At 34.5% G+C, this 15696-nt stretch overlaps 2 protein-coding genes across 2 annotated transcripts; one reads left to right on the top strand and one right to left on the bottom strand.

The window, feature by feature from the left end:
- The first annotated feature begins 454 nt into the window (after positions 1–454).
- On the top strand, positions 455–5286 carry LOC125059528 (serine/threonine-protein phosphatase 2A regulatory subunit B'' subunit gamma-like). Its single transcript, XM_047663981.1, has 7 exons — positions 455–730; positions 804–1155; positions 1389–1560; positions 1830–2018; positions 2592–2728; positions 4271–4484; positions 4878–5286. Exons 1-7 carry the CDS (start codon positions 592–594, stop codon positions 5103–5105), a joined length of 1431 nt encoding a protein of 476 aa, XP_047519937.1. The 5' UTR covers positions 455–591; the 3' UTR covers positions 5106–5286.
- A 5878-nt stretch (positions 5287–11164) lies between these two features.
- On the bottom strand, positions 11165–13866 carry LOC125059751 (uncharacterized serine-rich protein C215.13-like; the record flags this gene model as incomplete). The annotated part of the gene is made up of 2 exons (XM_047664299.1): positions 11165–11190; positions 12771–13866. Coding segments are annotated over 2 exons (1122 nt in total), but the record flags the coding sequence as incomplete, so codon positions are not given.
- Between the last annotated feature and the right edge of the window lie 1830 nt (positions 13867–15696).

Below are 15696 nucleotides of genomic sequence, written 5' to 3' on the forward strand. Positions count from 1 at the left end.
TCTCGACCGAGAGGACCGAGAGAAGAGCGCAGCCTGTACACACTCGTTACGTTAATTGTATTTAAAACACCGTTGATAATGGACGTGGCAACCGCTGCTGCTGTTTGTCTTTGTGCAATGAGTTATTATAATTTTCTTCACGTTAACCATTAAAAAAAATACGAAGCCATGGCGAAGAAGAAGATGGTCACTATACACCGCAACAGAAATTGGTAATTCGGATCATAAAGTTTTAATATTATCCAAAATTTAATGATTGAACGAGTGTGTACAGGTCGCTCTCGTTTTACTCGCGAGACCCTTTGACTCGTGCTCAAAAAACCGACAGGCGACCGAGAGAGGCGAGACCAACTGCGAGGAAGCGAGGCGAGACGAGAGCTCTACTGTACACTCTCGCACTCGGCCTGTCTCGGGGTGTCTCGACGAGTGTGTACTGTGTACAGCCACCATTAGATATCTGTGATTCAATATTCGATTATGTCAACATAAACATTGTGGGTTGTTTTAAATTTTAATATTTCTCAAAAGTTTGAATTTCGGTACTTGTGTTCAATTTATAAAAACATTCAATATTAATACTATCAATAAAAGATGTCAGAAATAAAAAAGGAAAACAAGAGTGTTGAGACACAAAAGAGCTGCACGTCGAATTTACCGCCTGTTGTTGACGAGGGCGAAATTAACAATAAACTTAAGGATCGTTTAAGAAAATACATTAAGAAGTTAGACAGTAAGCCAAATTTAATACCGCTGAAGTAAAATTTCGTACTTTCTCAATTCATTTGTAAAATATATTCTTATAGAGTCTGGAACAAGCATAACCAAGGAAGAGAGTGACAAAATTGAAGTCGAGACCTTCAAACAACTATATAAACCAAAATTTGATGGTATTGAAGAAACTTATAAAAAAGTTCCAAAATTTTACTTCAAACTTCCTCGATCTGATGATATGCTATCACAGAAGTTAAGAGAGGAGACCCGAGCTCAGTTTCTTCAAAAGAAAAGTAAAGAGTTACTTGACAATGGGGAATTGAAACATTTATGGAGTTTGCTTGAGAAATCAAATGGGAGTTACAGTATGTCAAATAGTGATGAGCTGACTATTGATTATTTACAGTATAGGAAAATAAGGGATGAAGCAGGGCCTAAATATAGGTACATTGCTCTATTAATTATTTTTAAATGTTTTCTCATTACAAAAATAGGGTCACAAGAATTAGAGGTAAATATTGAATATTTGAAATTCAGTAATTTAGAAAAGTATTAAAATATTACTGATTGTTTTGTTTATTTCTGTTATTGAAAAAACAATTTGGAAAGTTAAAAAGTATTAAAATTTCACTGTTAAAATAAAAAAAACATTTCATCAAACAATCATACATTCCCAGACCCTACTTCACTGCCGAGATATTTGGCCGTCTTCAAGCAGCAGAAGGTGGTATAGGACGGGTTAGAGGTGTGTCCCTGTTCAACTATGTCATGAGACGTGTTTGGTTACAGCAGACTAGAATAGGACTATCTTTGTATGATGTCACTGGACAGGGATATCTCACTGAACATGTTAGTTTTCTTATATTATAATAATTATTATATATATTGTATGAAACTTAAGTAGTAAGTTATATTTACGTTTATAATGTTCATTATTTTAGTTTTAGTGAACTGTCCGAAAAGGGTGTGTAATACTTTATGACCATGGGTTTTAATACAACTGAAAAAAAATCTGACAAAATTAAAGCAAAAATGCCCTAGTTTTATTTAGTTTTCTTGTTACTATTACTTATAGACATTTCTACATAAATACATTATAACTTTCTCCGCATTCCCAGGACCTAGAGAGCTATATAGCTGAGTTAGTCCCATCTCTAGCAGCCCTAGATGGTCTAGACTCATCATTCACATCATTCTATGTGTGCACAGCGGCAAGAAAGTTTCTCTTCTTTTTGGACCCACTGCGAGTTGGAAGAGTAAGGATACGAGATGTGCTTTCTTGCTCTTTTCTTGATGATTTACTAGAGGTGAGTTAAAAAAAAAATAGTTTTATTATTACATTATAATAATATAATAATAATAATAATAATAAAGCATATTTATTCAAGACTTACAATTTGTTTTGTTTACAACCTATTTTGAGTTAGTATATTTCTTAAACTATGTTGGTATAAGTTATTGAAGCCTTGACCCCATCCGGGTATATGCCTCCTCCATCCCATTCCAAACCTGTCTATCCCTTGCTTTCTCTAGCCAGTTTGTGCCTGCCACTTTGGCAATGTCGTCCATCCACCTCATTTTTGGTCTGCCCCGATGTCTGTTCCCTGGGGGGTTATTATTACATTAATGTTTTGTATTTCATTTTGTAGGTTTTTGGAGCATTACATTCAAAATAAATTTTCGTTTGCATAAACTATAGAAAAGTAAGCTTAAACATGTAGCTGGGCTTGTAATACTATTATTAGACTTAGCCAAAAATAAATATTCTTTCAATCAAAAGATTTGTTATCATTGTTTCACTACAATGAAGTCCTGAACACCATTTGCTTTAACCACAAGGCATGGAGAGGTTAAGGCGTTCTGTTTATATAATATTTTAGTTAAGAGAAGAAGACCTGCCGATGGAGCTCCAGGAACAAAACTGGTTCAGCGCAGCATCAGCCCTCCGTGTGTATGGACAATATCTTAATCTGGACAGAGATCATAATGGGATGTTGAGTATTAATGAACTAGCTGGGTAAGTTTATATTATCTTACCTTTGAATGCACAGTATTAGGTACCACCTTAAGTTAAAAATTAATTAGGAGTATAGTGACATAAATTAATAATAAAAGACATAAGCAATTATAGAGATCTAGCTAGCAAACTCCCTTTGGAGTAGAAACTCTTGGGCTGTGGGGTTCAAGTGCACAGACACTAATTATAGATTTAAGTTTGTTGTTAAATAGTACCGGTGACCACAGAGCTGGTGCTTTCCTCGCTCAACGAATAAGTATCGCATTAAAGCGTATAAATGCCATTATTAAAGGTACACTGCCACAGGGACCAAACTTTTTAAATTTGTTAATTTTCTATTTATTAATTTTTAATTATTTTTATTATTACTATGTAATTATAATAGAGATTTTGTATGTAAAAAAATACAAACTGCATTAATTTACTGGCCACTTGATTTAATTCTATAATTATAACTTACTGTTACTCAATATAGCCTGTTACTCAGAAATATTTTTGTTTATCAATAAAACATTTAAAAAAAAATTGTCCTAAAAAAAGTTTTTAGTTTCAGTGTCAGTAGTTATTGAGTTTGGTACAAACATACAAAAACCTTTCCTTATAGGAATATAGATTAAATATTGTTGCTGTTTTTAGCAGTCCCTAATTTTGATATAACAAAATTACCTTATATACAATTTATTTTTTAAATACTGTCCTGATCACTGTTTACATATGTTCTAATTGCTATGTTTTGTTACATTAGTTTTGTATAAATAACTATGTCTTGTGTATTTATGCACTTCTTGCTTACCTTATCTAAAGTTATCTATTATCTAAGTGGCACATAGTTTCTTGCCCGCTCTACGCCCCTGAACTGGTAGTAAATGTAAATTTAGAATTAATTTAACATCATTTATGAAGTTATTTTGAGTGTTATTTAATTATTTTTTCTCACGGTTGCCCAGAAGAGATCGCTCGAAAGCGATAAGGCCGCCAGTCGCTCCTTTTCATTTAGTCAAGTCAAGTCAAATCATTTACTTCAATTAGAGCACCTAAAATGGCACTTTTGAACGTCAAATAAAATATAAAGATGATTCTAGTTGCCCCTTCCAAAAGGCAGTTTCGTGTGGAGAAGAATGGGCAAGAAATTACACACTTCACTCTTTTAAAATAGGTTTTACAAAATTTTGTATACATCATTTAAATAATTATATGTGACGACAATGTACTCCTAGAACAACACTACTATACTAAAATAGGCACAAAATATTACTTACAATGTTTTTATTGTCAATTGTATTATATTATACTAGTGGACCTCACAGACGTTGTCCTGCATGATATTTCAAGCTATTAGGATATTAAAGTATGAAAGTACCGACTGCAGCGCCACCTGCCGGGCTGATTTGTGAATCTAAACCATTCCCAGATCCCCTTGAACATCAAAATCGGTCCAGTCGTTTGAGAGAAGTTCAGTGACATACACACTCACAGAAGAATTATATATATATAATAAAGATTTCTGTATGCAACGAAGTATAAAAAAATAAATTGTTTCAGTTATGGTTCAGGAACCTTGACTCGAGCTTTCCTTCAAAGAGTTTTCCAGCAATGCCTAACCTACGATGGGGAGATAGACTACAAGACTTATCTAGATCTAGTCCTAGCTCTGGAGAACAGACGCCAGCCGGCAGCCCTAGCATACCTGTTTAGAGTTCTAGACATCAATTCTCAAGGATTTCTTGATGCGTTTACTTTGAATTATTTCTTTAAGGTACGTTTCCATAATTAATAATTAAATAAATTAAATAATTTATAATTAAATTAAATTAAATATCAATAAGAGTAGTCTACTCTTATCCCTGAAGTCGTAGGTTCGATTCCCGGCTGTAACAATGAATGGTGAAAGAAAACCATCTTTCTTCAGACCCAAAAAGTTGACAGGAAGCTGATCACCTACTTGCCTATTCGATCATTAAACAGATACAGAAATATGAGACCCAGGCCTAAAAAGGTTGTAGTGCCACTTTTTTTTTTTTATTGGAACTTATCAATTTCTTTTTGTGGTTAAGGTCTATAATTTCAGTTAAACACTTATTTTGGTAACAAAAGGTCTCTACAAATAATATTGATGAGTTTAAATCACCTTCTTTTTGTCTATTTCAAGGCGATTCAAGAGCAAATGGTAGCCCACGGCGCAGATCCTGTGAATTTCGATGACGTGAAAGACGAAATCTTTGACATGATCAGACCAGAGGATCCATCCAAAATAACTCTGCAGGATTTAGTTAGAAGTGGTCAGGGGCACACGGCCGTGTCCATACTGCTGGAACTTCACGGATTCTGGGCTTACGAGAACCGGGAGGCTTTAGCTGCTGCAGGAGATCATTCCTGACAGGGTCCTATTGAGCCGAAAATGATGGAGATTTTGAAAAAAAATGCAGGAAATTTAAAGACTACTGCAGCAATTGATGGATAATATTTTTGTATAAATTTTACTGTGAAGAGAGCGTTCAAGTATTACGTCACGCAATTTTTGGAGATTATTGCCCCCCCCCCCCCATGTAACGCGCCGTAACGTTTTTCTGTACCCAAGTATAGTAAAACGTCGAACATAATATTAACAATAACGCGTTATTCATTCCCCACCCCGCATCGTAACGTTTTACCCCCCCCCCCCCCAAATTTGTTACGTAATACTTGCTCCGTACGTAAGAGGCGTAGCTAGCGCATTCCAATCGACCATTTGGAGCAAAAAAATAGCAGAAGAAATACCGATATAGTCTTTCGTATGTAATTTCGATGTAATCGAATCGTAATTGCAATCTTGAGTGGCAATTACAGAGGATGTATTACACGTAAATGACGTAAAATGTTTGCATTTTTTTATCAGATGTATAAAAAAGTACACCTATTAAAAACGTCCTAAACCATATGTAAACAATACACTTCCTTATGTTCATACAATAAAGTTATTTAGGATTGTTTGAATTAGTTTTATTTTATTATTGTTTGTATACCGCGCTTGAAATTACTCTAGCTATCTAATAGCGGGTTAAATAAGGCCCTCTAGAACGGACCATTTTAATACGTAAAGCTTATGGTCGGTCTAAATAGTCCCCTACCGTAGATATAAAAACTATTAAATATAATATGTTATTATGGAATATAAGATACAGGTATTACTTATTCCACGTCATTAAATTTGAATCGGTAGACATCCCTACTCATCGGCAAAGAAGACAGAGGGTGTAGGCCGTGACAAAAAGCCGGCGTAAAAACCTCTCAGTACTTTTAAAATATAACATCATCCAACAAAATTACTATGGGCAAACATAGAAGAAACCAGTAGGTAGATACGGTCCGCTCTTTATTCGTATGAAATTACAAAACTGAACGGAAACCTCGCAGTCCTGTTTCCGGAAGCAGCACCTGTTCACAAACATGACGTGTGAATTAAATTGCGACCATGTCTTTTTCAATTTGCGCGTAACGAGCTTCTCCTTTGAAGTGATTTGATCCTTGAGTGTGGAAGTGAGAAAGCTAACTCGATAAGTCGATAAAATTATTTTTGACACCGATCTCTGTAGATTTTTTTAATAGCACTAACTTGTATTCATATTTATCAAGAATCCACGCCATCTAACTTTTCTTAATATTGTTTCGGTTATATTGTACCTGTACTTTTTGAAGTGAAACTTCTTTATCGACGTATGAGAGAAATTTATGTAAAAAATCGTCACGTTTTTCGGTTACGCGCCATGTTGTTTTTTTTAAATACCAACTACAAAATGCTTGATCGATCTGTTATACGGGTACTTAAAAATCTCTTTTTAAAAACTAAATGATTTTATTTGGAAATAGTAATAGAATACAGAGGTGTAACCTTAATGGATACCGAATGAGAACTGACCCTGCTCCCGCTCGCTATGCTTATATGCTTTCCTCTTGATTACTTAGCATATTAGATAATCAAGAGGTTAGCCATTACTCCTACATATTAAGGGTATAACAACCCCTCGCATAAGACCGAAATTCAGGGATATAACTGAATTTTCGGAGAGTATTCAAACTAAGATAGATGTCTAAGAGGAGCAGGGCTTACATTCATTTCCACATCTTCAGGTTCAGTGGTTTTATGGAGTTTAACATTTTTCCTTAACTTAATACAATAAACTAACTTATAAGCTAGTAGTATAATAGCAATAATAAAAATAATAATTACAGACACTGTGTAATGAGTTTGGAATTTTACAATAAAAGGTTCCTTATTAATTAAATTGTCTAGTTCTTTCATTTCACTTTCACTATAAAGTTTTAATTTATTTAAATCTATGACCTTCGGCGTCTTATAGTCAGAACTGAGTTCACTTTTAATTTCGGGAATCATATTACAGCAAGAATCGTTTGTCAACGTGAAATCCAGTATAGGTGTGGTAATATTAACCTTGAAGTTTTTGTAAGCTTTTATCTTCATTGTTCTTGTGAATACAGTGCAATGTTTAGGTATCCTAAGTATACCTGTACCAAATACTGTGGTTTCAGATAGGCCATTTGCACCACAATCTATAGAGATCTTATTTCGATGTGATTGGATAAACACCCATCTGTTATTTGTGAGAGGTTCCCATGCATCAAGTGGTCCAATGTGGGTTTTCGTTATGCATTGCTGTGGTAGTGAACTATGAGGGTTTTTCAACAGTTCTGTTTCACACGTAGGGTTGCCACTGGTCGAAAGGATTGCCCGAGTTTCGCAGATATAGAGCTCAGAGTTTACAAGGCTACATTTTCTTAAATTATCAAAAATACAATAATCATTCTTATCATTAGAAATAGCAATATATGGATTATTTGGTAGAATAAAACTAAACGAATTCGGGTCATTCATATTGTGTGGAATTGGTATAGCTAAGGTTCTGTATAACACATATGTTTCTCTAGTTACTAAAGGGATTTGTAATATGAATACTAATTTATGATTATAATAATAACAGGCTACACTAGAAATACTTAAAATTAAATGAATATTACTTAAATCTAAGGGTACAGGAATATGTGTATCTTCCGGCAAATGTCTGATGTTGCTTACAAGTTCTTTGTAAAGTTGAGAAGGAGATAAAATATTAGGATGAAATACATTTTGACTGGCAAATAGAATACCATTAATAAGGTCTTGTACTTGGAATGACATGGTAAGTAAAGAACTTTCTAAGTTACTAATAATTGAATTTATGCTAGAGTTTATGATAAGTTTATTTGTTACATTTTCATATTTAGAAAAGAATTGGTAAATATTTTTATTTAATTTTTCTTCATTTAGTTCAAGTTGCTTTATCGTTTCTTTAAAAGAGTTTAATGTATTTGTTGTTATTAAAATATTTTCTTTAATTAATTTGGCAAGGGTTTTCTCATCTTTCTGAACGGACTCTATAGCCTGATCATATTTTATTGCATCGTCTTCGTCAAGAGTTCCAAAAATATGCCGAAATGCGATACCGATAGCGCCAAACCATGCTGAGCGTTTATTACGATTAGAAATAAGATGAGATATAGAATTGAATTCACTTTTAATATCTTCAAAGCGAACCAGTAAGGAAGACAGGGTGTTCTCGCAGGGCTGATAATTAGCACGTTTGCATATCTCTTCCAGAGTGGTAAATACGCCATTTAAATTATATAGATGAGGGCCGATATAGGAAATATTAATGTAATTAATTATATCTAGTTGTCCCTTTTTTATTTTTATTTTACCCAAACCATCGAAAAGGATGCCGGAACTAGAAGGGAGTGGTTCAATAAAACCAGAGGATGTGTGCACCTCACCCATGGCGCTGAAATGGAATTATATAATTTAATCGTGTTAAATATATGTTTAAAACTAAACTTAAATTAGAATAATAGAGTATTAATTATATAAACTTTTATTTATATCTTTGATTCATTGTAGAAAGGAATGTTCGTTGCTTATCGTTTGTGTTTATATTAACCGATGGAATTGTACCTGGGATAGGATGTTATCTTCTTATACATTCGCAATTAGTTAGACATAGTTTAAGAGACGCTTATTTAATTGATGGGATTATTAAGTATAATATATTATACTATAAATTATACTTTGAGTTTTATTTAGGTATTAGCGCCGGTTTCATTTGATCGAAATGATGTGTTACATGTTTCCTATTTATTAGAAGTGTCGCTGTATGATTATTATTAACCATTATTATTTTATAAGGTCCCTTCCAGATAGGAGACAGAGCTTTTCTTAGCCTTAAGTGATTTTTAATATAAACATAATCTCCAGGTTTATAACGTGGAGGAGGTTTGGTATGTGAATCGTAATAAGATTTTGACGTTTCTTTAGATTTTGTAATGTTTTGCAAGGCAATTTCCCTTGAGAATTTTAATTTATGTTGTAGCATTTTTATATAATCCAAATAGGTAGTAGGTTCTTCTTCAAATACAGAATTTGGTATATAAGGCTTATGTCCAAATATGAGTTCGTAGGGCGTGTATTTTGTAGTTGTATGAGGAGTTATATTATATGTGAGTATAGCAGTATAAACATAAGTGGGCCAGTTGTCTTGATTATTATTAATAAAAGATTTTAAATATTCTTTTAATGTTGAGTGGCTGCGTTCTAGCGCGCCTTGAGTTTGAGGATGGTATGGTGAAGACCAGAGTTGTTTTATTTTTAGAAATTTACAGGTACTCTTGAAAAGATCAGCTGTGAAGTTAGTACCTTGGTCTGTGAGAATGGTTTTAGGAATGCCAAAAAGTGAGATAAAATGTATTAGACAATCGCTGGTCTCTTCAGCAGTTGTGGACCTTATTGGATAAGCTATTGAATATTTTGTAAGATCATCTTGTATGGTTAAGATGAATTTGAGTTTTGCAGTACCTGATTCAGGAAGAGGACCGACTATGTCCAAAGCTATTCTCTGGAAAGGGGCTGTAGATGTTGTTGTTATTTCCATGGGAGCTTTGTTAATTTTTCTAAGAGCCTTATTTTCCTGACAAGATCTACACGTCTTTACATAATTTTCTATGTCGCTCCTCATTCCTTTCCAGTAATATGACTCTTTAATCCTTTTGTACATTCTGACAGATCCTAAGTGACCAGCTATAGGAATGTCATGGTTTTCATGTAAAATTTTGGATCTTTCACTTAAGGTTGGATATATTATTTTATTTCGATATACATCGACAGGGATGTTAGTATTATGGAATATGTGAATAATTATATTGTATATTTTAGTATAAGATAGTTTATCAAACGGATTTCGGAAATCAGAGATAGAAATGTTTGTTGAATCAGAGGATAGTAATAGGTCGTTCCTCACTTTCTTCAAAGCATCGAATATAGAAGGATATGTCATTTCGTCGAAATGATGAACTTTCGTAAATAGCAAATAAACAATTTTATTTTCATAGTGTATTTTAAGAAAGGAATTTAGTTCTTTTTCGATATTCAAGATTTCATCTTTATTTTCTGTATTAAGAATGACCTCCGATACGTATGGATTGCTTTCGTCGAGGTCTATGGATGTTGGAATAAGAATTATTTTATTTGTTGTTTTCAAGAGATGTTCGTTGTGTTCTTGTAATGTAGTATTATAAATTATGTCTTTTTTAGAATTTGATTTTAGAAACTGTGAGTAATCATCGTGGGAAATATTAGGATTACCGGAATTAGATTCATTAGGCGACGGAATTTGGAGTGAGTCGAAATCTAAATTAATATCGTCTTCTGTGATATCTAAATCGATTGGGCCTAGATCAATTAAATCTGAGTGTGGAGATGGTAGTTGATCTTGGTCTGGTGTAACACGAGGTATGGGATTAAGTAAAGGATTTTGAACAGGATTTTGCATTTGATTCAGAGGATTTTGAATTGGACTTGTTTGAAGTATATCTTGATCATTGAAAGAAAGTGGTATAGGAGATGGTAATTGAGAAAATTGATCATCTAAAGAATTGTTTGAATTTTCATCGATATTTGGTAAAAGAGAATTTGGAGATTTGGGATTAGTATGTATAGGATTTACCGGAAATCGAGATAATGCATCAGCATTTGTGTTAATTTTTCCTTTTTTATGAACTATCTCGTAATCAAACTCTTCCAACTTTAGTCTCCATCGCACAAGTCTGGAACCAGGATCTTTACAATTAAAGAGCCATTGGAGGGGCTTATGGTCTGTGACTATGGTGAACCGACGACCATAGATGTAGGGCCGGAAAGTTTGAGTACCGAATACTATTGCTAAACATTCTTTCTCGGTTACACTATAATTGCATTCCGCCTTGTTTAAGGTGCGTGAAGAATAAGCTATTGGCCTGTCTTTGCCCACGGGACCTTGGGATAGAATGGCGGATATGGCATAATTAGACGCGTCGCAGGTGAGAATAAAAGGCTGAGTAAAATCGGGATATGCTAGTATGGGAGGAGAGATGAGTTTACTCTTTAGGATTTCGAAAGCTTGCTGTTGTTCAAATTTCCATTCGAATTCAGTGTCTTTCTTTAATAATTTTGTTAATAATTTTGCAGTCTTGGAAAAATCAGGAATGAACCGTCTATAATAAGACACAAGCCCTAAAAATGACTTAATGTCTTTGGCACATTTGGGAATTGGAAATTTTTGTACAGCTTCGATTTTCTTTGGATCAGGTTTCACACCATGTTCGGTAATAATATGGCCTAGATACCCCACTTCTTTTCGTAGGAATTCACATTTATCGGCTTGTAGTTTTAGGTTATGACTTCGAAGTTTTTGAAATACGGACTTAAGATTTTTAATATGAGACTTTAAATCATATGAATACACTACTATGTCGTCTAAATATACAAAACAACGTTCACCTTGAAGACCAGCTAGCACGTTGTTCATTAATCTCTGAAAAGTCGCTGGTGCATTTTTAAGGCCAAATGGCATACGAGTAAATTCATAATGACCTTGAGGTACACTAAATGCCGTCTTATTAGTGTCCTGTGATTTTACCTTTATTTGATGGAAACCGGAGCTTAAGTCTAAAGTTGTAAAATATTTGGATTTACCTAATTGATCAAGGATTTCAGTGATGTTTGGTATCGGATAAGTATCGCCTATAGTGATGTCATTTAATTTACGATAATCAATAACAATCCTCCATTTTTGAGTTCCAGAAGCATCTATTTTCTTAGGTACCACCCATATAGGTGCAGACCACGGGGATGAAGATGGCTTAATTATGCCTTGATGTAGCATTTTTTCGACTTGTGTTTGTACTTCCTTTTTGTGTGCCTCTGGGAAACGATACGTTTTTACACTTATAGGATTGTTTGTGTCGGTATTTATTTCATGTTGTAGAGTGTCGGTTGCTGTCAATGATTCGTTTGGGAAATGGAATATATCACTGTATTGGGCACAAATATCAAAGAGGGACTTAGATTCTTCTTCATTTAAATGAGCTGTGCGTAATGATTCAATTACTCTTCTCGAGCGGTCAATAGCAGATTCAGAGAAATGATGTTTAAGATTGGATGTTGGATGATATTCAATTGGATGCAGAGTGATTAACATATTTGGATTTAGTGATATTGGGTTTTCTGATACATTAACAATGGATACGTTTACTCTGTTATTCTCTTTGACTTTCACGATACAATTTGCGAGTAATAATTTGTCCGAAACGTATTCATCTAGTATAAGGCCTTCCTTAATTTCGGGATTTACGACGGAACATTCTACAATAGTCTCAGATCGAGGAGGTATTTCATAAGTAGGTTCGTTAAAGTGGAGTTTGATTTTATTACCATCCGGTCCTTCTAAGTGTCCTGTTTTATAATTAATTTTCATGTCAAAAGTTGTAAAGAAGTCATTGCCTAGTATGCCGTCATATTGAAGACATATTTCCTCAACAATATGAAACTCGTAAGAAATAGTAAGTTTATCTACCTGAAACTTGAGATTTGTAGTACCGAGACTACGGATTGGTTCGTCTTTAATATCTACTCCTTTAATAGTAACTATGTTATTTTTATTAATTGTTTGAATCTGAGATAGGCACGAGCGCTTAAGCAAACATATAGAGGATCCAGTGTCGACTAAGAGATTTATAGGTTGATAGGATTTAGAGGTTCGTAATACAACACAAGGTAAATATCTTTTAGAATTCGTATTAATTTTATATATTTTTTCAGGAAGATCATTTGATAATAGTGAAACAGTGGGCATAGTGCTCATTATAGGTTTAGAAATGGTTGACGTAGTTGATACAGTAAATGCGAGAGTTTTGGGAACTGTGGATAAAGAGGATACAGTGGACACAGTGGGTTCAACGGATGTAGAGGAAACAGAGGATACAGTGGACACAGTGGGTTCAACGGATGTAGAGGAAACAGAGGATACAGAGGATGCAGTGGATCTAGAGGTTGTAGTGTTTCTACCTAATGTAGAGGATACAGAGGATATAGAGGATGCAGTGGGTACAGTGGATACAGAGGATGCAGTGTTTCTACATAATGTAGAGGATACAGAGGATGCAGTGGATACAGAGGATGCAGTGGATGCAGAGGATGCAGTGGATACAGTGGATACAGAGGATGCAGAGGATGCAGTGGATACAGTGGATACAGAGGATGCAGAGGATGCAGTGGATACAGTGGATACAGAGGATACAGAGGATGCAGTGGATACAGTGTTTCTTCGCGATACAGAGGGTTCAGTGAATACGGTCTTACTATATGATGCAGAGGATACGGCGGATGTACTGTTGTTGTATGATGCAGAGGATACAGCGGATATGATGTTTCTGTGTGACGCAGAGGATACAGTGTTTTTACGTGATGCAGATGATTCAGTGGATACAGTGTTTTTATGTGATGCAGTGGATACGGCGGATGTAGCTTTTTTATATGATGCAGAGGATACAGTGTTTTTATATGATGCAGAGGATACAGTGTTTTTATATGATGCAGTGGATACAATGTTTTTACGTGATGCAGAGGATTCAGTGGGTGTAGTGTTATTATATGATGCAGAGGAAACAGAGTTTTTATATGATGCAGTGGGTACAGCGTTTCTGTGTCGTACAGAGGATTCAGTGGATACAGCGTTAATAAATTTGGTATCGGCTTTGAAATTATTATTTTTATTTCCCGGGCGATACCATTCGGGAAACCGATTTAGTTTAAATTACCTTGGGAGGTATATTCGTCATTATTATCCTGGTAATTAAAATGTGTGTCAATATGTTGTGCGCGATTCTGAGTAAAGTTTTGATTGCGATTTTGATTAGAGTTAGAATTACGATTAGGGTTTCGGCTGTTATTATATTGTCTTTTACGGCAATTTTCTATACTATGACCCATGTTCTTGCAATATCTACAAGTTATCACATTTGCAGTATTATTTGAGGAAAAGTTTGGTCTCGAGAAACGATTAGGTGTTGAATTAGGACGTGGTATGTTGTTATGTTTTTTATTCGTCATACCCAATATTTTTTCTTCTGCTATCGCAAAAGCAATTGCTTCTGAAAGCGTTGATGGGTCCTTGCATCTCACTATTGTGGAGAGTTGTGGCTGAAGGCCGGTTGTGAAAATGTTTAATGCTAAATCTTGCATTGCTGCTACGCGACCTACGAGTTCATCTTTTTTCTTTGTGGGTATCGAGATATTAATTTCAGCCAATAGTTTTGAAAGGCATGACTCCACCTTCAAGGAATATTGACTGATGGTTTCATTAGTAGACTGTTTACAGTCTTGTAAGTCTGCCAAAAGATATGCATAATGTTTCTTATCGCCGAACTGGGCTTTTAAGAAATCCTCAAGTTGAGGCCATTTATTAAAATCTCTAATTGAACACGCTGATTCTGCCTTTCCTTCTAGCCTACTCAGAATATATTTTAAAAGGACATCGGTTTGTGATGGTGTGGCCATACTCATCGCATTTTGACAATTTGTTAAGAATGGGCCTAACTTTTCTCGTGACCCATCGAATGTAGTAATGAACTTGAGTAGTATGTTTAAGTCGATTTCTGACATTTTGTTGGAACTACTGTCTTCGGTTTTTAAGTTTTTAGACATATAATTTTTTACACAAAATAAGATATAAAAAATGAACGAGTCACAAATGAAAAGAATACACTGTCTCTTAGACTACCTAACTCTGAGCTCTGATAAGTGTTTGGGACTTACAGCGCAACGATGATTGCAGTAACCTTGAAGAGCATAACTTCACTGGAGATATATAACTTGTAACACTTTACTACACTCACTTAACAGGCCAAATAGAACTATTGTTTAATTACCACTTGAAACACACACGAGATAATTATATACGGAGTCGTATTCGGGTAGGGGATTTTCGTATCCCACCGCTGCCACCATTTAATGTTATACGGGTACTTAAAAATCTCTTTTTAAAAACTAAATGATTTTATTTGGAAATAGTAATAGAATACAGAGGTGTAACCTTAATGGATACCGAATGAGAACTGACCCTGCTCCCGCTCGCTATGCTTATATGCTTTCCTCTTGATTACTTAGCATATTAGATAATCAAGAGGTTAGCCATTACTCCTACATATTAAGGGTATAACAGATCGCAGGTTGAATCCGATATTTTATTGAAAGTTTTGAAATGGCCATTCCATTTCCAAAATATCGGCGGCAAATCTCGCGAGAAAACCTTGAAATTAGTCGGATTACTTCAAGTAAATGCAATTAATGAAATTCTGTAATAATCTTAGTAGTAATAAGGTAAAATGTAATAATTGTATTATTTGAATTCATGTCTATGAGAAAAAAAACTTTTGTTAAACTTTATTTAACCAATTTCTGTAAAGTTGCATATAGTAGATCATTTTTCGAAAAATAAGGTCATAAAGAAGTTTCACTTCTTACGTGTGTACACAAGTACACGCACAATATTTTTCTTTTATATTTGTGTTAACAAGAGATCCCCTAGCTTAGGGATATTTTAAAGCCTCCAATATTTGATAGTGGTTCG

This window comes from Pieris napi, chromosome 20 (assembly GCF_905475465.1).
Source record: "Pieris napi chromosome 20, ilPieNapi1.2, whole genome shotgun sequence".
Taxonomy (NCBI): Eukaryota; Metazoa; Arthropoda; class Insecta; order Lepidoptera; family Pieridae; genus Pieris; species Pieris napi.